Raw genomic sequence first — 20978 nt, 5'->3', positions numbered from 1 at the left:
ATAACAACTGAGCAAACATGCACAGACTTTAAGTAACTACACTTCATTACCAACTCCATTAATTACTACAGTTTCTTAGCAGCAAAATAAAGTTTTAAAAAATTAACTAATCCTGGTTTTGCTTAATAAAAAGATGGATAAAAATTATTCATTTATAGAATGGTAAAATTCCTGAGCCATAACACATCTTCCTCTTTGAATGACTTACATACTCACACACCAAAACCTGGAGGACTTACATAGTTCTGACCTAAAACCTGAAACGAAAGTGAATGAAAGGGAGTAATCCTCAAACCACCAGCAGCCAGTGCAGCCCCCAAAATATCTTGCCCTCTACCCTCCCAGCAGGAACGATGCCCCGAGCGCAGGCAGCTCTGGGCTGTGACCGCTGGGTTCAGAGCACAGCTCTGGGCCAAGTTTCCAGAACTGCTGCACTGCCTGCACTCCTGGGCTGGAAAAGCACCCAGCAGAACTACAGCAAGTACAGACAGTAGAGTGAAAAGAGCGGGGGGAACGCCACAGCAATTCCACGAAACTTGTAATTTCACAGCACTTCTAAAGAAGCCACTCCATCTCAATTCGCCGTTTTCCGTCACCCTCGCGAGCTGCAAACTAACCCTGCGCGGCCTTCAGCCCACGCCGTGGGGAGGACAACGAACTGACACGCGCCGGTGGCACGGCCGGGGCCCGGGCACTCGGAACTGCCCGCAGCCCGGCGCGGGACGCGCGGGCCGGCGCAGCGGGGACGCCGCGGGGACAGACACGTGCCCGGGGCAGTCTCGAGGAGCGGGCGTGCCCCGCGGGAGCCCCGGAACCCCCGGGCGCCTTCCCGGGACCCGCGGTCACCCCGGGCTCAGAGCGGGAGAAAGCAGGAGGGAGCAGGGGAGAGAGAGCAGGGGAGAGGGAGCAGGGGAGAGGGAGAAGGGGAGAACCAGGACAGAGCAGGCCGCGCCGCCCGCGCCTCGCCGCCCTGCCGCTACCGGGCCCCGCCGCCGCGGCAGTGGGCCGCGGGCCGTGCTCCCCGAGCGCAACGGAGCGGGCCACGGGCCGTGCCTCCCGCGCCGAACGGAGCGGGCCGCGGGCCGCGCCCCCCGAGCGGAACGGAGCGGGCGCGGGCCGTGTCCCGGGCGCAGCGGCCTCACCTTCCCGGCGGGTTTCTGCGAGCCGCCGGGCGCCTTGTCCGCCATCTTGCCTCTCCCCTCGCCCAGCCCTGGCGGCGGCCGAGCGAGCGCCGATCCCACCGAGCCCGCGAGCGGAGGGCGCGAAGCCGATGGCCGAGCCGCCGATGGCAGGCGCAGGCAGAGCAGGAATGGAGCGGACGGCGCTCGGAACAGCTCGTTGAGAAAACCCCTTCAATACTGAAAAGGCTAACACAGTAAATCCTTCCTTACTGGGTTTGATATCGCACTACAATGCCAACTGTATTGAAGGCTGTCTAACGGGGGATTATAACCAGCCGTCACATTTATCATGAGTCTCGAATCCCCGTGCTTTCATGGATTTTCAGAGTGGAATATGCAGGGGCTGAGATAATACTTAAGAAAAGACAAGGAGATACAGAGAAATTAATGAAAGCTTTAATCCAGCACCTGCCGACACGCAGCGCCCTGTGAGCGGCAGGAGGGAGCAGGGCCTGGGCTAGCAACCACCCGGGACAGCGCAGAATTAAGGGTCCAGAAGGGAGGGGGAAAAAGTAAAAGGAGAGGTTAAAGAGGGCAGAGGCAACTGCAGAGGGCTGGAAGTTTATAGGGGAGAGCAAAGCTCTCAGGAAACCTCACCGGCGGCAGGTGTGCGTCCAAGTGTGCGGGGACATGGTGTGGTGTGGGCGGAGCAGCGGCTCGCCGTGTCAGGGTGCCGGCTCAGCTGCGGGCACCTCCATGGCAGCCGCCCCCGCGTGTCACCGGCAGCGGGCGGGCGGGTCCGGCCGGGCACGGCACGGCGGCAGCGAGGCCGGGGGCGGCCCGGAGAGCGGCGGGGCAGCGTCCCTCGAGGCGGGGGCGCGGGCAGCCGGGAGCGCCAGCAGCAGCTCCTGCCGCAGGCGCCGCCAGGGGGCAGGCGCGGCCCGCGCCGCGCAAGGAGACTGCGCCCGCAGCCGCACCAAAATGGCAGAATACAAAACAGCCCCGCCGTCCCTGAGGCACGGGCCGCAGCGGGCCGGGCGGTGCTGCGTTCCTCCGGTGCTGCAGCCGGCCCCGCCCGCCGCAGCAGCACGGGCAGCGGGAGCTCCCGCGGGCCCCGGGGACGCCGTGCCCCCGGCGCAGCCCCGCCGCCTGCAGGAGCCTGCACGGCCTCGTGGTACCTCTGAGCGGGAATCGCTGCGGCTTGCAAGCAAGGAAGGAGCGGGAAATAAAACGCACGCATTGACAGGCACAGCTCCACCAGTCTTTTTAGGATATTTTGAGCCCCAAACGTTCCCCTAGAGGAGTCCTTGCACATGAATGGCATTGGTCAAGGAGCATTACGGAGGGATTAGGCAGGATTTACTGCTTCAGAATCCATGCCAAGCCATTCTCTTCTCCCATCTTTCTCCATGTTTACTTGAAACTATTTCACTGCCTCGCAGAGACACAGGATTAGTATAATCTGTGACCTGCTTTTGGGATGGTTTTGGACATGTTAGTGCAAACAGGTGCAGCAATGCGTTGAAAGCAAAGCAGCTGGGTAACTTCGGGCCACAGGAGTAGACACTAGATGATGCTCAACTCTCCTGGCACCATATTAATAAACCTGGCATGAAAGATGACTGACACTTCTGAATAAGAAACAGACATCTAGCTGGAAAGAGGAATGTGCCTTTGGATGATAAGAGTTTTGGGGCCAATCATGTTTAGAAAATTTATGCTCCATTTGGCCTCAATCCCTTTATTTTATCCACCTCATTAATCCATTTTAATTATCCACTTCATTGTTCAAATCCTCTGGTTACTTCTTAGCTTCTATGCTCTTTTGTAATTAACAAACTGCACCAAATTAAGAGCATCACAATCCAGAGCATGCTGTGAAAAACAGGAAAGAAATAGTTAGAGTTTGAAAGGTCATCTCTAAAGATAAGTTTTCAGAATGAACTGTACTCCCCAATCTGTGCTATTTATAACACATTGCGATAGTACAGTAGCACTTGTGTACAGTTAGTGAATGAGCACATGTCACTGTTTTGAGCTTAATGGGAGAGCAAGGGCAGGAAGGGGAGTGGGAAGGAAAGAAAACAGTGAAATTCATAAATCCATGGAGAATTAATGCTGGAAAGAGTAGGCTAATAATAACAACAATATTTAAAAGCAAATTGTAGGCATTTTTCATTATAATGTAGGTCTGGTTGCCTGCAGACCTGGGAATTGTTTATTAACTGTTGTTACAAGGACAAGTATCATTAGGCAATATACTTTGGAAAATCATGAATTATCATAAATAATTAACACTAAACTACATTAAGTAAACCACATGCTGCAATGTGTTACACTTGTCTTTCTGGCTGCTTTTTTCCCCAACTTTCAGATGAAAGCTCTCTACTGCTCTCACTCCAGACCAGGGCACAGAACTGCTGCAATTCAGCAAATGTGGGTGTGAGGGAATGGAAGGATTTAGGGTGCTGTGGAAGTTCCCTACCCTGTGGCAAAGGAAGCACGTTCGAGGACATGAGGCAGGCAGATTGTGAGTAGGACAGGAGTGTAGCTGCTGGGTGTACGGGTTTGTTACTCTGTAGTTTCACACTTTCCTGTGTAGTTTCACAAAGGGGCTCACGGATCACTAAAGCCGCCGGCTGTGTGTGTGTTCCCCAGTGCTCAGGCAGCACTCTTCCAGCAGCAGTCTTCCAGCTTCTTCCCTTATTCCGCCCTCCACCTCCTCCCACCCAGAGACTGAAAACCGCCAGCGAGGATTCTCAGAATCGGCAGCTGCAGCTCCCCCGTGCACTCGCGGGTTGCCAGGGAGCGCTGGGAGCGCAGCGCCGAGCCGGGAGCCGAGAGCCGAGAGCCGAGAGCCGGGAGCCGGGAGCCGGGAGCCGGGAGCCGAGAGACGAGAGCCGGGAGACGAGAGCCGGGAGCCGAGAGCCGGGAGCCGAGAGCCGGGAGCCGGGAGCCGGGAGCCGGGAGCCGAGAGACGAGAGCCGGGAGACGAGAGCCGGGAGACGGGAGCCGGGAGCCGAGAGCCGGGAGCCGGGAGCCGGGAGCCGAGAGCCGGGAGCCGGGAGCCGGGAGACGGGAGCCGGGAGCCGGGAGCCGGGAGCCGAGAGCCGGGAGCCGAGAGCCGGGAGCCGGGAGACGGGAGCCGGGAGCCGGGAGCCGGGAGCCGAGAGCCGGGAGCCGGGAGCCGGGAGACGAGAGCCGGGAGACGAGAGCCGAGAGCCGGGAGCCGAGGCGGGCGGCACAGCTGGGGCACAGACAGCCTGGGCTCCGTGAGATGCTTTAGCAGGGACCACCGGAATAACGAAAAAGAGCTAGAGGGGCTGTCTGGGAGAGGGCAATTTGTCTCTCAGCAAGTCTGGACTTGCTGCCACTGCTCTGTCTGCTCTCTGTCCCCCGGCAGGAGCCATCTCCGTGTTACTCCATCTCTCAGTGCTGGTGCTTTACCTTCCCTAAGCTGTGACTCCTGCTCTGCTCCTGCCATTCAGCAGCTGCTCTCCCTTCCAGGACCCCACTGCTCTCTCCTGGGACGCGTTTTATCAGGGAACCTGGGTTCTTTCTCCCCCTGGGATTCCTCAAGCAATGAGGCGCATTACGCAAACCAGTCACAGGGGCAACATCTGACTTGCGCTGTCTGCCTGAGAAGGGTCGGTCATTTGCAGTGTAGTTTGCAGGCATTAGTGCAAGTATCAAATGAAGGCTTAATTTCAAAAGTTCTCCTACAACCTCTTGTCAGAGAGAATTAACCTACGTGGCTAGAATCCAGATGTGCACATCCATGTTTTGAAAGCATGGAAGTTCAAGATGAGTGCAATGCCAGTCATTCCTTCGCCATACTGAGAGTCCCTATCCTGTCGGGTTACTAACAGTGAGTAGCAATTTGTGCTCTGCAAAACACTCCCACTCTGCACACACAAACAAAACAATTTCTTAGTTATGTACTTTATAAGTGAGGGTTCAGTTCTGCAACCCTTGCAAAGGACAAGCTGTACTTTGCTCTTACCACGAGCCCCTGGAATCTGGGACAGTAGTGGATTTTGGCCATGGAAAACATGAAATATACACCCACCCAATACATTATTCTTTATCACAGTGAAACCAATTTCCCAGCAATACTTATGCTCAGATTTGCTGCTGTCAAAAAAAAGGCAAGTTTTACCTCAGATCATTCAAAACCAGGAATTCTAAAAAGGCAACAACCAAACTTCCAGAGAAATTTTCTTAAAATGTGAAGTATTTTACCCAGTTTGTTGTGTTTGGTATTTTTTCAGATGGGTTCCATTGCTTATTTTTAAAGCATAAAGGATACAAACCTGAAGATATTCAACTTCAAGGTAAAGAGGGCAGAAAATTAGAACTGATCACTGAGACATTAAAATGAACATTGCTGTGCAACTATGATGGTTATTATGATATGTTATTTCCTTTTACAACATACACCTTTTCTCTCCTGCAGGTGAGGCTTTAAAATATAGGTATCACTCCTACTTGTCTTTATCTATCAAGCTATTATCTTTATAAAGTATAATTGATCCTAGTTACTTAGTCAAGAAGGAGAAAGTGACGCAAGGTTTCCTGTTTATCCAGTCTTACAAAGACAGTGGAGTAGAATCTCTAAAGGCAAGTTAATTGCTTCAGTATTAGACCAAAACACAGTGTCTACTCAATTATTACAAAGTATTGTAATCACTACAGTAAAAATTTACCCATCAAACCATTATTTGCAAGAGATTGATACACGCTCAAGAAAGGATAGGGGGAAAAAAAAATACAACACAGAACAAAAGGACCATTTTTCTATCTCTTCAGATGTATTTCCTCACATGTTTGCAACCATGAGGTACAGCAAAGTTAGATGAAGCTAAAGCTTCCCTTTCTTTAATAGCTATTATTTTTAAATAGAGCCAAATTCTACCCTCTCTCTTGTTTAGTGGGGTTCCATGGAAGATGTCACAACAGAGTTACTAAAAAGATTTCCATGCAGGAAAAAAATCCAGAGGAAACAAAGACAGTAGATGTTTTCACTCGGATAAAACTTCTCACTGAGAAAGAAATCATCAAAATCTGTCTTAGAAGTGAATATACAAAATGAAAAAAGGTATTATACAGATGGAATTGTATGGTAGAGGATTAAGTCAAGCAGGTGCTACTAAGAGTGATATTTGCCAGAGTGAGCTGAATTGGGTGATGCTAAAGGTTTATCTTCAAAAGCATCTTAAATCTTCCAAACATCATCACTGCATATTCACATTAGGACTTTCTCTCTTTTTAAGTTTTTTTAAATTAGTTTTTTTATTCAAAAAAAGCTATGTATAGTAGGAGGGCTATGTACAACCTCTTCCCTAGTGTGCTGAGTATGTTTGAGTGCAAAACATGCATTTAGCTTTTATTTTTTCATTTTCTAACTGAAAGGCATAATTTCACTCAGTAGGGTTGAAGTAATTTAGAATATTTTTTAGGGCTTTTGATATTTCAGACAAAATAACACCTCTGAAATGACTTCACCATTTAATAAAACAAAAGTATAATGCAGAAACAAACTCCCATTTGGTATTTCAGCACATCTTTTCCTTTGAGTCTTCATCCACCACTGATTAACATTAGCTTCCATTACTTACCTCATTAGGCAGTACCTTCATCAGTGTTTTAAGAGTCTTCTAAAAGGTTATTTGGAGATAAAGCCTGTAGAAAATTCTACACATGGTAGGATTAACCATGGTATATTCTGACCATGCCCTTCTAAATATGCCCTTCTAAATATAAACTCTGGTTAGAGAAATGGAGAGGCTCTTCATGCACTATATTACGTGGACTCCTCTCTGTGACCTCCAGATGTCCTGATTCTCCCTGGCTTACCACATAATAGTCATGTAATACTAACTTTGATGGACTACATATGAATAAGAGGCTATTTTGAGGTTGTAAGTGCTTCAAATTGTAAGGTTCCCTGCACTCTATCCCACAGCTGGCTTGGGAGGAGAATACTCAACTCACTGTAATATGTATGCAGTAGTCTTTATGAAAGCCCAGGCTGTCCTCAGAGATCATTCTCCCTGTGAGGAGCCTGCCTTGGAAGTAAGCAAAAGACTTAGATCATTAGCAATGAGTTCCATAAATGTGGCTGCTAAAGCATGAGTGTGTACCTCCACCAACAGCCAGACAGTCCAGCGTCCAGCAGAACTGTCAGTCTTGAGTCACAAGCAAGCCCCTCCTGCTCCTCCCAGCCTGGGCTGCCCCAGTGGGCCACAAACCCAGTGGGCATCTCTCCCAGGCAGCCAGGCCATACCCTGGAGTTCCCTGAGGCACGAGGCCTGAAAGCCTCCCAAATCCCTGAACGTCAGGAGGCTGCAGGAAAGTCAGAACGTGTCGAACGAGCCCTGCTGCCGCTGCAAGGCCAGCAGGTCCCAATCAGCAGCGGATGCTGTCCTTCTCTAGACACCATCTGTTGCAACAGCTGCTGGTGGCTTTCCAACAGCTTCTTTAGTGCAGGTCTAAAACCTGATTGCATTCAGTCAACCACCCCTTCTTATCTAACCTCGATGAGAGAGACTGAAGATCACGGTCACTTTGGCCCTCTACTGTAGGGCATGCAGTGGCATTGACCACCACAAATGGCAATCTCACTGCCAAATGGGACTGAGACACAGGATCACCACAGCCCTGCTGGGAGCACCTGCATGTGTGGTGTGCTGGGAGCAGGGCAGGGCCAGGTGTTCTTTAGCAAACAGCCCCCTCCCCACCGCCTGCCTCTGCAGGCATGCAGCACCCAGTCCAGCATCTGGCCTGTCCCCTCTTCACTGTGGCCTCTCAAGTGAAGAACAGCACCATGAGAAGCCTGACCTCTACCAGAGGCTGAGCAGTTTCCAGTAACCCCCAAAAGCCTTTCCTCTCCCTAAATCCCATGCTGCAGACCCACGAGGAGCAGGGCCCTGCTCACTCCTGAGGCTCCCTGCAGGCAGAGCTCTGTCAGTCACTCCCGGAGGAGTGTCCACTTGCTGTGACCCTGCACTCCAGCACGCACCCCCTCTAAAATACATGGATATTGGGGCATATTAGGCCTGCTAGCTGAAAAATGTCTTTTGTTTAATATTTTGCTCTTCATTTTGGCTTCTCAGCACTGTTCAGTTATGTTTATTTTCTTAGCAGGTCTCCTGTGTAATTTTTATAAAGATTATAAACAGTGTCACCAGTCTGCCCTACTTTTTAATGAAAAATGCATTTAAAATCACTTTCAGTAACACACTTTTAAGACTTTCTTTCTGCTAATATAAAAAAAAAACTTATTTCTGATTACCCCCTTGTTCAGAAGATTTTTCACATTGTCCTCATTCACTACCAAATAGACGCTTATAATCAAAATCTTTGAACAAAATGTTTTAATTACACTTGACTTCAGTTTATACCATGTGACCATGCATGTATCTGAATATCAACATGTAAAATGTACTTTTGGCAACCAAGAGCTAGTGGATGTTGAAGACCATCTGAAACAAACAAAAAGGAAACACGTTGAAGCAGCAGAGAGCAATCCCTTAGTCGGGTTCCTACCTGTACCTGCATAAGTGACTTACCTTCTATTTCCTTCAGATGCCTTTAGGAACAGTAACACCCTTACAGCGCTTTCCCCCGTATTTTTATATTCTGATTATGTAACTGTGCTGCTTGCATAACCGCGACGACAATAAGTGTAGGATTTGTCTAAGGATCAACACGGAGCAGCTCCTGCCCGCCGTTCCCGAGTGTCCCTCCCAGCCGCCCCGCTCGGAGCGCGCAGACAAGGTGGGTGCCGTGCGTGCCAGTGACGCTCACCCATGCAGCCTGGCCGGGAAAGTTTAGCCTAAAATAACGTTTGCATTCACCGCATGAGATAATGCCACCAAAGAAATCAGGTCTCAGCGGCCTTACCGAAGCACACAGGACAGACCGCCACCAGCTGCCACCCGTCCCTTGTCTAGGGGTGTCTGTCGGGTCTGCGGCGCCCCGGGCTCCCCCAGCCCCGCGGGGCCGTCTCCCTTTTCCCGGGGCTCCCGCCCGGCTCCTGCCGCACGCGCGGGCGCAGCCGCGCTCGGGGCTGGGCGGGCGCCCCGGTGCCCCCTTTGTGCTTCCTCACAGCAGCAGAGCCCCGCGGGCGGGCCCCGCACCGAGCAGCGCCGGTGCCAGCTGACCCTGCGCCCGGGAAGGGGCGCCGCGGCTGCGGTCCGGCCACACGCCGCGCCGCGGGGGCTCCCACGGACCCGCCCCCCCGCTGCGGCCGCATCAATCATTAACGGCGGCTCGGGTGTCCAGCGCCTCCCACCCCGGGAAACCCTACCCGGGGCGGCGGGGGCGTCTCTTCCCGCTCCTCGGGAGCGCTGGATGCGCCGCCGGTTTCCAGTTACCGCGATGCCGGGCGGCGGGGCGGGAGGAGTCGCGGCGGTGCTGCCACTGCCCGTGCTGCAATGAGTGATGCTGCCGGGGGCGGCGGCGGGGGCGGACAGGCGCAGAGCTACCGCGGATCCTCCGCCGGCGGCTGCGGGCGCAGCGGCTCTGCCTCGCCCGGTCGGCGGCGAGGCGGCGGGCCCGGGGCCGGCCGGGGCAGCGGCAGCATGCCGGCGGGCGATGGGGACAAGAAGGAGGCGGCGCCGCCGCCGCCTCGCCCTGCCGCCCTGCTGCGGTGGGACGAGGTGCCCGAGGACTTCGTGGAGTGCTTCATCCTCTCGGGCTACCGGCGGCTGCACTGCTCGGCACAGGAGTGCCTGGCCTCGGTGCTGCAGCCCACCAACGAGACCCTCAACTTCTGGACCCACTTCATCCCACTGCTGCTGTTCCTCAGCCGCTTCGGGCGGCTGCTTCTGCTGCGGGGCGCCGGGGACGTGCCCTTCCACCACCCGGCCCTGCTGCCCCTCTGGTGCTACGCCTCGGGGGTGCTGCTCACCTTCGCCATGAGCTGCACGGCCCACCTCTTCAGCTGCCTCTCCCCGCGCCTCCGCGCCACCTTCTTCTACCTGGACTACGCCTCCATCAGCTACTACGGCTTCGCCAGCACCGTGGCCTACTCCTACTACCTGCTGCCAGGGCTGAGCCTGCTGGACGCCGGCGCCATGAGCCGCTACGTGCAGCAGCGGCTGGGCTGGCAGCTGGACTGCAGCCTGCCCATCGCGGCCTACCGCGTGCTCGTGCTGCCCGTGGCGCTGGCGCTGGCCGTGGGCTGCACGGCCGCCTGCTGCCGCAGCCGCGCCGCCTGCTGCGCCTACCCCTTCGCCGTGCGCACCTTCGTGTTCGCCATGCCGCTCAGCATGGCCTGCCCCATCATGCTGGAGAGCCTCCTCTTCGACCTCCGCGCTCGCAACCCCACGCTCTTCGTCTACTTCTACCGCCGCTACTTCTGGCTGCTGGTGGCCGCCTTCTTCAACGTCAGCAAAATCCCCGAGCGGATCCAGCCGGGGCTCTTCGACATCGTGGGGCACAGCCATCAGCTTTTCCACATCTTCACCTTCCTCAGCATCTACGACCAGGTGCACTACGTGGAGGATGGGCTGGCTGAGTTTCTCAAGGCACCCCTGGCTGCCCCCACCTACCTAGGCACCGTGGGGTACATGCTGCTCCTGACCGTCTGCCTCGCTGTGGTCGTCAGGAGGTTCCTCAACGTTGCAGACCTCTGCAAGCAGGACTGACCAGGCCGGCGACCCTCGGGACAGCGACCACCAGTGCCAGGGACCCTTGGCCTGGAGGTGCTTGGGCCGATGATCTTCAGACTGGTGGCCCTCAGACCAGACCCACCATGTCCTGAAGAAGCTGTGAGAAACCCACCTGTGGAAGAGCCAGGTCCCTTTCATGGAGGTTCGATGGAGAAAATGACCATGGCAGAACTGCTCGTGCTCTTTAAACTACTAGGTTACCAGGGGAAGCAAGCAAATGCTTACTGGTATGTTGCTGCTTAGAGTATAAGCTGAAATAATTTAGCTCTGCTACTAGGAAGAATGCATGAATGGTGAATGCCACTTACTAATTTCATAACAATTATGTCTAATCTAGCTTTGTGTATATATATATATTTATATATCTAGCTATATATTTATTAGCTACATATATGTGTATATATATGTATACACCTGAAGACATTTGTGCAATGATTTCTCATAGACTTTTAATCAACTCCTATGTGAAATTTCCTAGCAGATTATGCACTGACATTTATCTTCCTCTCTGATATTGTATCAGGCCTTTGCAGCCACATACTGGATTTTAAATGCAAGCAAATCGATAGCTATCTATAGTTTCTAAGCTCTTGCAGCCTTTTCAGCCAGGGAACAATAGATTTAGGAGAGAGAGCTGTGAACGATTACAGAATTACCAGTTAATGGAGCGACTTTAATTAGCCAGTGTGTAGTTGGTGTAGCCACTCGGATACTAAAATAAAATAGAAGGATATGTAAAGTAATCAAACCAGAAAGGGGTCAAACTGGTTTGGAATGGGGGCAGAGGAAGAAGGACATTGCATAATGGAATGGCTCTTCCCTCAGCATGTCAGGAACATCTGTTGTGCTGAGGGAGTTGCTAAGGGGCCCCTTTATCTTCCTGGGTAAATCACCCCCAAACCAGTCCTCTCGAGTCAAAGTCAGATGCCAGACTTTCTATAAACCCCTGCCAAGCTCGGTGGGAGTTCTGTGGATGTGAAGAGTAACTGATGCATGAGATCTCATTCTGGATCTTTTAAAAAACTACATAGAACTAATTTCTACTGCTCTTTAATTAGAGCACTGTCATATTTACTATCCTAAAATTAGTTGCAGAATACAGTACTGCTGAATCTGAGCTCAGCACCTAAAATCTGGCTCTACAAAGTACTGGATACTGGCACTTTTTTGTCATTCCCCACTTTTTCCTATTCTGATTAGTTGTGGTTCAGCTGGATGTGTTGAAGTCCTCTTTCAGAAGCTTTGGGGGAGCTCAAAGACAAGAATTAGGAAGTGTTTTCCAAAGTAGTATCTTTTCAGAGCAACCCATATATTATCCTTTTCAAACAACGAAGAGCTAAGTGTAGTCTGAGTTTACTCTCTAGATACATTTTTGTAAACCATGTGCAGATTTTAAGCAGATAAATTTTGCTTTCGTCTGACAGAACAAGTGCAATAATGTTACACAAGGGACTTACCAGTCGAAGTTCAGGTGAGAAATTACTTGTGTAACCCTTTGTTAAAAGAAGGGTGGTACTTCCTTAGCAAATCCTTGTATCAGACTGCGTAATAGTGTAGTAGCTGTTTTACTCAGCTCCTATTGTAGAAGTGTATTTCTGCTTGAGTCTCCCATTTTCATGGACATAGCATCTGAATCCCAAGACAATGTTTGAGTCCAGTCCTAATCTGTAAGAAAGTGGCCTTTGTTTAAAATGGGAATATAAGAAAGACTGTAGCCAGGGATTGTAAAGTCAAATCTTTAACATGGGTCAGAGTCATCACAGACCCAATAACTGATATGCCCTCTACCAATGTAACAACTTCAAGAAAATTTCTCAACTGAAGTGCATAAGCTAAAAGAAAATTAAACCCCCTCAATTTAGCTTTTATCTCAACCCATTTTAAGTATAATGGGTTTAATATTTTAGATTCTTTGTGAATGATGAAAATGGACTAACAAAAATATATACTCTTTTCCAGCCACAGTTCTGCTGGTATGTCATTTCTGGAAGGGTCAGATGTCTTTTAAGGAGATAGACTATAATTATCTGAAGTAGCAGTTCCCAAGCTGTGGGCTCTTGAGTTACTGCTGTTGGGCCATAAAAAAAACTGCATGGCCCTGTGTGAGTGGCTGTGTTCAGTTTTCATTTGCCAACCTGCATGAAAAGAAAATGAAAACTACATTAAGTATTTTAAATTTCACCTATTTTCACTAAGTTTTGTCATAAACGTAGCATTGCTTTCTTCAGCTGTCAACAAAGCAGAAAATCATCTGCACCACTGGGAGAGGTGGCTGGTTCACAACAAGGTTATTTCTTGAAATGTGCTTTAATGTTGTGAAACCCTTGAAAACTCACAACAGAAAGCCAGTGGATCAAGACCTGCAACCATGTCATGCTATGAATTTCCACAACTGCAAAAAGAGGCCAAAAATCTTTGAGATGGGCTGTATTCAAATTAAAATAATAGAGGCATAGTAGTTAGAGCCCAATGACTCATCCAAACTAATTATGTAGAAAGGGTTTGCCTGGGAGATGCCACTAGCTCATCCAACTAGCAATTAAAAACTAAGAAATAAATCTTGGGGACATCAAGCCTCAGCACTAGAAGGCAGCTCAGAAACAAACAGTGAAAGTCAAATGTAAAAGACCAGGCTTTTAAAGCATACTGTATAATGAATTATATTTGTGCTTGTCAGTCACAATGTAAAGGACATCTCAAGAGGCGATGTCAAAAATGGCTGTTGCTAACTTGTATAAATACATTTGATATTTGGAGTTAGGCCACACAGGGTCATCTATATATATCTCAACGACAGATAACAGTATGAAGTTTGGATTGCAACCAACTGCAATTTTACTGGAATCTTACTGCTGTTACAAGAGTTGCCTGTGAGCCCCAGTCACACTGAAGATTGGGTACCTGGCTCTGATATTAATAATATTGCTTCATTCAGAAGTTTCTGTTGGTGAATTGTTTAGGCCCATGCCTGAGCACCTCATGGAATTATTTGTAAAGGCTAGTTGCAAGCACTGCTGTCTGAGCCACTGTAAGCAGGCTGCTGAATCCAGAATGAATGGCTACAGGGAGATGTGATTAGAATTTAAGAGTTCTAATTCATGGATTTTTGTTTGTCTGTTTTTTATTTAAAAAAATGTGACTACAAATTAAAGAGGTACAGTAAGTGTGGAGAATATCTAGGGAAATGTTACCTGAGTGCCTAAGTGTCTGTGTCTATTCAGTGAAGGACATGTGTGCAGATAATAGTTCCATTTGCTGTGTCTGATGGACGGAACTAAGATGAGATAAAAATATTAAAATTGGAACAAGATATCTATAATTATAGTGCTTGAATTTGCTCACATAGAAGTGAGTCAGCATTTGTGTGACTTGTAAGGGTGCAGGATAACTTTCTGGTGTGAAAGCACATGGCTGAAGAACGCGTGTAAGCATGTCCAGAGCTCAGACAAGAGCTCTAACCTGCAGACTAGATGCATAAGGAAATCCTAGAAAACTAACATGCTTGCAGAAGTACGTGTCATAATGTTTTTATAACCTGCCATAAGATCTACGCTGTGGATTCCACAGCTCATGTTTAAAACCAAAAAGGCTTTTCAGGCCTTTTGTAGTAGAATCTATATGGGGGTGGGAGCCAAGGTGGGGACTGGAGCACAGGGGGGTGGCCTGTAAATGACTGGGTGTCTGTCTGTGTTTGGCCAGCACTGACCTCCAGACTGACACACCTGTGCTGAAGTGTAGTGACTGTTTCTGGGGCCACTTCCCAGAGTGTTGGTGGCACAGAAACCCCTCCTTGCATTCAGCACGTGCCTAGAACTGCAATCTACACTGGCATATATTCAGTAAGCCTGGCTTCTGGGCACTTCTCAGTAGCCTGTGAGCTTCAAGCTTATCATCTTCCTGTAAGATCGATAAACCTCATCTGTAATCACTACCCTGTGTTCTGTGGTGATATAGTATTTTTTCTGCAGTGTGTTCATTTGAATGTCACTATCCAGGATATCTGTGAAGCTCTGAGCAGCTTCATTAGCAAGACTGGAATCTATAGTTTGGAAACAAAGGGAAAGGTTTCATCTGCATGCTGCATTTGTAGAAATGTAGCAGTTAAAAGTAGAAGTATGTTCAGTTTTTCTGCTAAAATAATAATTCTGCTTAGTTGTCCAAGTGTTATGCTTATTATTTATTTGCTGAATCCAGCTACTGTGTCAGGTTCTTGTCAACAGTGCACCTGCAGAAAATGATAGTATGAAAGTTTTACTTCATGTTTAAGTAAATTCTGAGGCAGCACATTCATAGAGCATTATTGCACTAAGCTCAGTTGATTACCATCCACATGCCTTACAGAAGCAAGTCATACCTGTAGTAATTGCCCAGATTAATCTGTTTTTTCATTACCTATGAGAGTAAAAATGACCAAGTCGCCAGTAACAAGCTGAGGAGTCAGGCACTCCTGGGTTCTTATCCTTGCTTTGCCACTATCTGTTCTGTAATCTAGGGCAAATTGTTTAAACTGTGTTCATTTTGAATGAATTTTAATTCATATGAAACACTGGAATTGTACCAGGGTTGAATTTGACCCTTTGTGTCTCAGTTTCCACATCTGTAAGATGGGGAGAATATACCTTACCTACCTCGCAGGGTTGCTCTGAAGACTAGCAAATGTTTGTAAAGCACTTAAAAATGCAAAGACCCTCCCAGGTGCTAAGAAATACTACTGAACTCCAGCAGAGAGAATGTTGTATTTTTCCTCATCTCACAGGGAGAGGAACATGAACGTTTCCAGATTGTGAACTCTTGGGACAAACCCTTGTCATTGCCATACTCCTAGGATGTTCACATCCCGTCTCTTTTGGAGCTGATGGCAAAATTTCCACTGGCTCAAGTGGGGGCCAATCAAGACCCAGGCAGTATTAAACAGGCTGACTAAATGCTTAAGGGTCAGGAGTAAAGAGAAAACATACATGACTTATGTACACTTTTCTTCAGAAATTCTCACTGGTAACTTGTACTGAGGGGCATTGTAACACCCACGAGGCCTCCTTGTTCATTTAGCCATGGATTGTGTTCCAGTTACTATGAAACAATGGAGCAGGATTTCCCATCAGTGTCTGCAAGATTATGATTATGTCTCAGTTGCCATTGGGAATTTTGAACTACGTCAAACTTCTTACCAGAGTAAAAAGACCTGAAGTAAATGAAGCTTTTAAGAAAAACAAATGTAATAATTTGAGAATATAAAATTATATTGCTCAAACAACTTTCTCTTTTTCCCTCCTGTTCTACAAAACCAACAACATGGAGTTTATCTTATGGTTGAGTGAAATCTGAACTGGGATCTTTTGACCACATATATGTACTCTGTCAAGAAGTATATGTACTCTGTCAAGTATGAATAATCATTCTACTAACCCACTCTGCCCATCAGCTGGAAGGGCTGATAACAAAAAGCACCACTGAGAAGAGGACCATGTTTTTAAGAGCTTTTCTAACTGGCAGCAGTAGCTGAGGGGGGAAAAAAGACGACATCAAAGGGTTTCAGTGATTTGTTAGTCAAGGCCTGTACCTTTAGAAATTCTCCCTATATACAAGTATATTCCTAGCTTCTGTTAGACACCTCTGAGTCAGAGCTATATAACCAACACCCAAGTTACAGCTGAAACTTTATTCTCTTCTCCTCAGATAAGATGCAGGATGGTAGTGTCACATGCACTGAAAGACACAGACCTCCATTCAAGACGCATAGTGTCTTGGAGCTGGGTGTGGAATTAAGTTAAATAATTTTCACATCTTGCTTAGATAGATGCTGCTTCATTCCACTGAATTCAGTAATAAATTATTGACCAAGACAAAGGAAGCAGGCTTTTGCTTAAAATTGCCTGGAAGGAAACTCCACCAGCAGATTTCTGCTTTCAGAGCAATTGCTTCCTGGGCTGTACTCAGAACATGGAGGATTCTGATGTAAGGCTTTGCTACTTCATGGGAATGCCTTAGGATTTGTAGTTGTAGCTGGGGGTTAATAGTACAGATAAACAGTTTATAGCAAGTCAATTCTGTCTGCTAGAGGTTCAAGCACGCTTTAGTAGGAGGTATCACATTTAAGGGGCTGTGCATGCAATGAACAAAAAGTGTGATTTTTGTGTGGGTCTATTGGGAGGGTTTGAAAATTTACTCTTTGTACTTTTGGATGCTGACTACTGTATATGTAATGACTATGCATTTTTAGCAAAAAAAAAAGGGTGTGATCTATAAATAAAGTTGATTCTGAGTTAATTTTCGCAGAAATGAATTTATAAAAGTTTTTCTCATTTCTTTGTATAATTTACTGTGACACCTGTAGGATCAGAAATGTGTTGAATGTAGTTTTCTTCAAACACAGGTGATGTTAGCATGAGTACAAGAGTGCTCAGTTCTTATATAAAGGGGTATAGGGGTGTTGGTATTTCTGAAAACACTATACTAGCAAAAGTATCATTGCCATTTCATTGTCTTTTATATTTTAAAGCAATAAAATAGCCTTCTTTGCCATTTTAGTTCTCTGCTAACTAATTAATGATAGACATCCCTGTTACATTAAGATCTAATATATTAGTATGTATTAGAAGATTAGTGTTCAGCCTACAGTGCTCCCTGAAAAATCATGAAATTGGTAGCAACAGCAGTGTAAACAATCAGCAAAATATTGACTGCAAAATGAAGAGGGCTAATTGGCATTAAGTAAAGGTTCCTATTTGGCAGAGTAGGATGGCAAAATACTGTTTTCAGTCCAAGTCAGGCACCGAAAAGCATTCAGTGAACTTCAATTACATAAAGTATCTGCCTTAAGCCTTTTCTGTCAAAATTCAGCAGGACAGGATGTATCCCAACATAATTGCAGGCTCCCCTGATAACTGTGAAAAGAACCGAACACAATGGAAACCTGTAGAATCTTCTAGCTGAGGTCTGCAGAATTCCTTCCGAAATTCTAAAATTCTTGAGATTCTTATTCACAGACATCCTATTTGAATATCCTATTGTACTTCCTATTTGAAATGTGGCAATGACTTCAAGGATTTTATGACCCCAGCAAAAACCTCCATTGCCCTCTTAGAAGCAGATGCATCACGAGACTACATCCTGCAAATAAACAAATGCTTCACAAGACTGCATCCTCCTGTTAACACTTGAGGGTTTTCATAATGTTATCAGTAAACTCTGGATCTGACTGCTGGACATGAACATGCTGGAGGAAAACCTCACCAAACAGATGAAGCCAGTGAAGATGGCAAATCACTGAGCAGAATGGTAAGCAACAAAAGTTACAGCTGCTAGGACAGGTAATTTATTGAGGTCAGTGCCTCAGCCTTCAGCTGTGGTGGATCCATAGTTACTCTAATAATCTACTGGAAATCTGAAGGCAATCTATATTTTGTTACCATGACATCACTTCTCTGACAAATGATCCTAAAAGTCAGGACTGTATCTGAGGAGGAACAAAGAAACATCTGACGCACAACAATTACCTTCAGATTTTATTCTCTCATCATAGGATCATGAAAGGCTAGCGGGATCTGCGAGTGGAGATGAAACACATTAAAAATTAAAAGCTGGTAAAAACATAGAGCAAATCAGCATTAATGCTAAAGCTAAATCTTGGCTGCAGTGACAAGAGCCTTTGGGGCAGACACTGCAGATGAACTTTCTGCATCAGAAACGCTCTACTACAAGGCAGATTTCTTATCAGGAGTGGCAGTATGCTTCTGTTAGTGGGGAGCTAGAAATACTTCTCTTGCCAGGGAGCACAGCCTTTGGGTACATGATGTGTGCTTTACAGAAGCAAAATAACCGTGTCACACTATCTTTTTGGAGAGCAAGCAGTTTTTAATTTGAGTCTCTCCTGCATCCAAGGTCTAATCCTTTCCTGTCCCTTCTGACTGATGAAACATGAAAATATAGTTTTCTTTAATTTTTGGTGTTAAGCATACTTTTCAATAGTATATTCTCTTTGCTAGAAAATGTCTATTCTCTCTCACTCTCCTTTGCTGTTCTGAGAAATTGGGCAATGCCACATGTACAAGAAAAAAAATCCTTGATTTTTTTCCCCCCTCTTTATATGCTGGTCTCTCCACATCCAGAGTCCTGGGGCTATGGAATTCAATTGTGGCACTCACTAGTGTTCCAAAATCTCAGCTTTTCTTTTTAGCAGCACTTGGAAGGACAACTAGGAAATGTCAGTGGGGTGGATAACAAGCAGCAGTATCTGGAGCCCTCAGAAATAATACAAATAATGAGCAAAAGGTAAACAGGTCCCCGGGGCAGCTTCTCTGATACCTTTGTACACACAGGCATCATCTCTCATTATCCAAAATTTAGTGAATCTCATGAGCACATGCTTAACTTTAATAGGACTATATGTTTATCTTTGTTCATTGGCAGGGTGAACTTTTCCTTGTGTTTAAGTGTGCTATAGAAGCAGAGCCCTAATGAGCAGACAGTGCCAGGGAAATGCTGCCAGTAAGAGTCTGGCACAGCAGATCCTGCCATCCAGCCCTAAGGCAGTGCCTACATCCAGCACCCAAGACTCACATTCCCTCCTCAGCTGTAGCACTTTAAAGCACTCTCAGGGCATCGTCTGAAAAAATTTAATACAAAACAAAGAGCAAAGTATATATAGCCAGAAATGCACCAACTTAGTAATGAAATAAAGGTGCAGAGTTTCCATTTGTACCAATTACATCAAAACATTGTTTCTTGTAGTGTAGTAGAAGATCATAGCTTTAAAAGAAACAGTTTAGAACAGTTAAGTAAGCAGAATCACTGAGGACTGAAAAATATATTCACTAGCCAATATAGTTAAAAAGAATATTTATGTCTGTAGAATATGGACTCAAAACTTAAAGAGAGAAGCCAAATATTCTCTGAAGAACACCTTTTTGCTTATCAATAGAGCACGTTCCTTCAAGCTATAAGTATTCTGCTCTAACAGAAGCATGTCATCTCTTTTATTCTAAAGTTCAGATGTTCTTTGGACAATAAAAAAACCAATTTGACTTAATTGTGTTCAGTAAACTGATACAGAGAACTGATATCAGAGAACTGATACAGACTGCAAGAGTGGGAAACCTGTTCAAAATGCAATGTTCAGGTTAAATGAATATTATTTAAAGTCCCAGCTAGCATAGCATTTGGCAGCCCTATCACCTCAGAGGGAATATACAGTGTATCTTCAGATCTGCTTCTACTGATGACCATTATTCCAAAGAATACAGTGAATTGATATAATGAATGGCAAATAGTAGATACCTCCATTACAGTTAATCTGTGATGATATATTCTTGTATTCAGATATAAGGCTGAATTACATACATGAAAAAGGTGATGGTGCTCTACATACTTTGGTTGAGGTCTCCAGCTGCTACAAAAAAGACAGAAAGACATTTTAGAAGTCTTCCTTATAAAAGAAAAAAAAACCAGTAAAATTAACCTCACAGAGTTTAAAAGATGTATTGATTTTTACTTTGCTGGCAGATTCTTACATGGATTTGCACTAAGCAAATGAACTGGTGGACTTGCAAATATTACCAAGTGAAGTAATCACTGTTTTCTCTTCTGAAAGTTACAGTGACTTTCTCCAAGCAGAGCTACTTTAGTCCCACAGTGAATCTGGCCCTCTCCCCTTTACAGCAGTTGTAGCTTGAAGTGCAAGTTCTCTGTGGAAAGTACTAGATGTTCGCCTAGCAGTTTCCAACACACTTCATTGCTGCTTTCAAATAAATCCAATGAATGGTATTCATTAGCCAAATATGCACATAGAGCTAATAAATAATTATGATTTTCAGGCTCTGGAACTGTCATGATTTCTAATTTCAGTGTCAGGGCAACACTGCCAGGTATGTCCTAGACATGAGTGACTTCCAACTTATTACTCATCACTCTGTTCCAAAAGCCATTTCAGTCCCCCAGCTAGTTCATGAAGAAACAATCTGCAACAAATAGGCAGGTAAATGAAGCTTCTAAGGTGACGACTTCCCATGTGCACTATAATAGGTCAGCAGCAGCGCAGTTCCCTTCTCAAGTGATTCCTGAGCTAAATTCAAAACAAGCACCAGTCTCAGTTCTCTTCCCTTGGCATTTTGCCCAGAAGGCTCAAACAGGCTGGAGAATGATTCTGACTTGTAAAAAGCTCTTTTCCCCTCCTATGTCCCAA

The 20978-nt window shown here is 46.8% G+C and overlaps 3 protein-coding genes across 7 annotated transcripts in view; 1 reads left to right on the top strand and 2 right to left on the bottom strand.

Moving 5' to 3' along the window:
• The window catches only part of U2SURP (U2 snRNP associated SURP domain containing), a 44731-nt gene extending 42781 nt beyond the window's left edge, over nucleotides 1–1950 (bottom strand). For 4 of the 5 annotated variants that reach the window (XM_077785658.1, XM_077785659.1, XM_021536922.3 and 1 more), the window contains exon 1: nucleotides 1143–1247. In XM_077785658.1, the coding sequence (XP_077641784.1) occupies nucleotides 1143–1187 (45 nt within the window). In that variant the 5' untranslated portion in view covers nucleotides 1188–1247. Of the gene's footprint in view, nucleotides 1–1142; nucleotides 1248–1778 lie in introns of those variants that run through there. The other variant, XM_077785660.1, reaches the window with a different exon arrangement.
• An 896-nt stretch (nucleotides 1951–2846) lies between these two features.
• LOC144246820 (uncharacterized) lies at nucleotides 2847–9385 on the bottom strand. Its single transcript, XM_077785784.1, has 2 exons — nucleotides 9027–9385; nucleotides 2847–4401 (listed from the first exon to the last, which is right to left on the bottom strand). Exons 1-2 carry the CDS (start codon nucleotides 9383–9385, stop codon nucleotides 3825–3827), a joined length of 936 nt encoding a protein of 311 aa, XP_077641910.1. The 3' UTR covers nucleotides 2847–3824.
• Nucleotides 9386–9430: 45 nt separating this feature from the next.
• PAQR9 (progestin and adipoQ receptor family member 9) lies at nucleotides 9431–17320 on the top strand. Its single transcript, XM_021536929.3, has one exon. It carries the CDS (start codon nucleotides 9560–9562, stop codon nucleotides 10772–10774), a length of 1215 nt encoding a protein of 404 aa, XP_021392604.1. The 5' UTR covers nucleotides 9431–9559; the 3' UTR covers nucleotides 10775–17320.
• The last annotated feature ends 3658 nt before the right edge of the window (nucleotides 17321–20978 follow it).

Source organism: Lonchura striata, chromosome 10 (assembly GCF_046129695.1).
Source record: "Lonchura striata isolate bLonStr1 chromosome 10, bLonStr1.mat, whole genome shotgun sequence".
Classification (NCBI taxonomy): domain Eukaryota; kingdom Metazoa; phylum Chordata; class Aves; order Passeriformes; family Estrildidae; genus Lonchura; species Lonchura striata.
The sequence above is the reverse complement of the archived record's forward strand: the minus strand, read 5'-3'. Positions and strand labels throughout refer to the sequence as shown.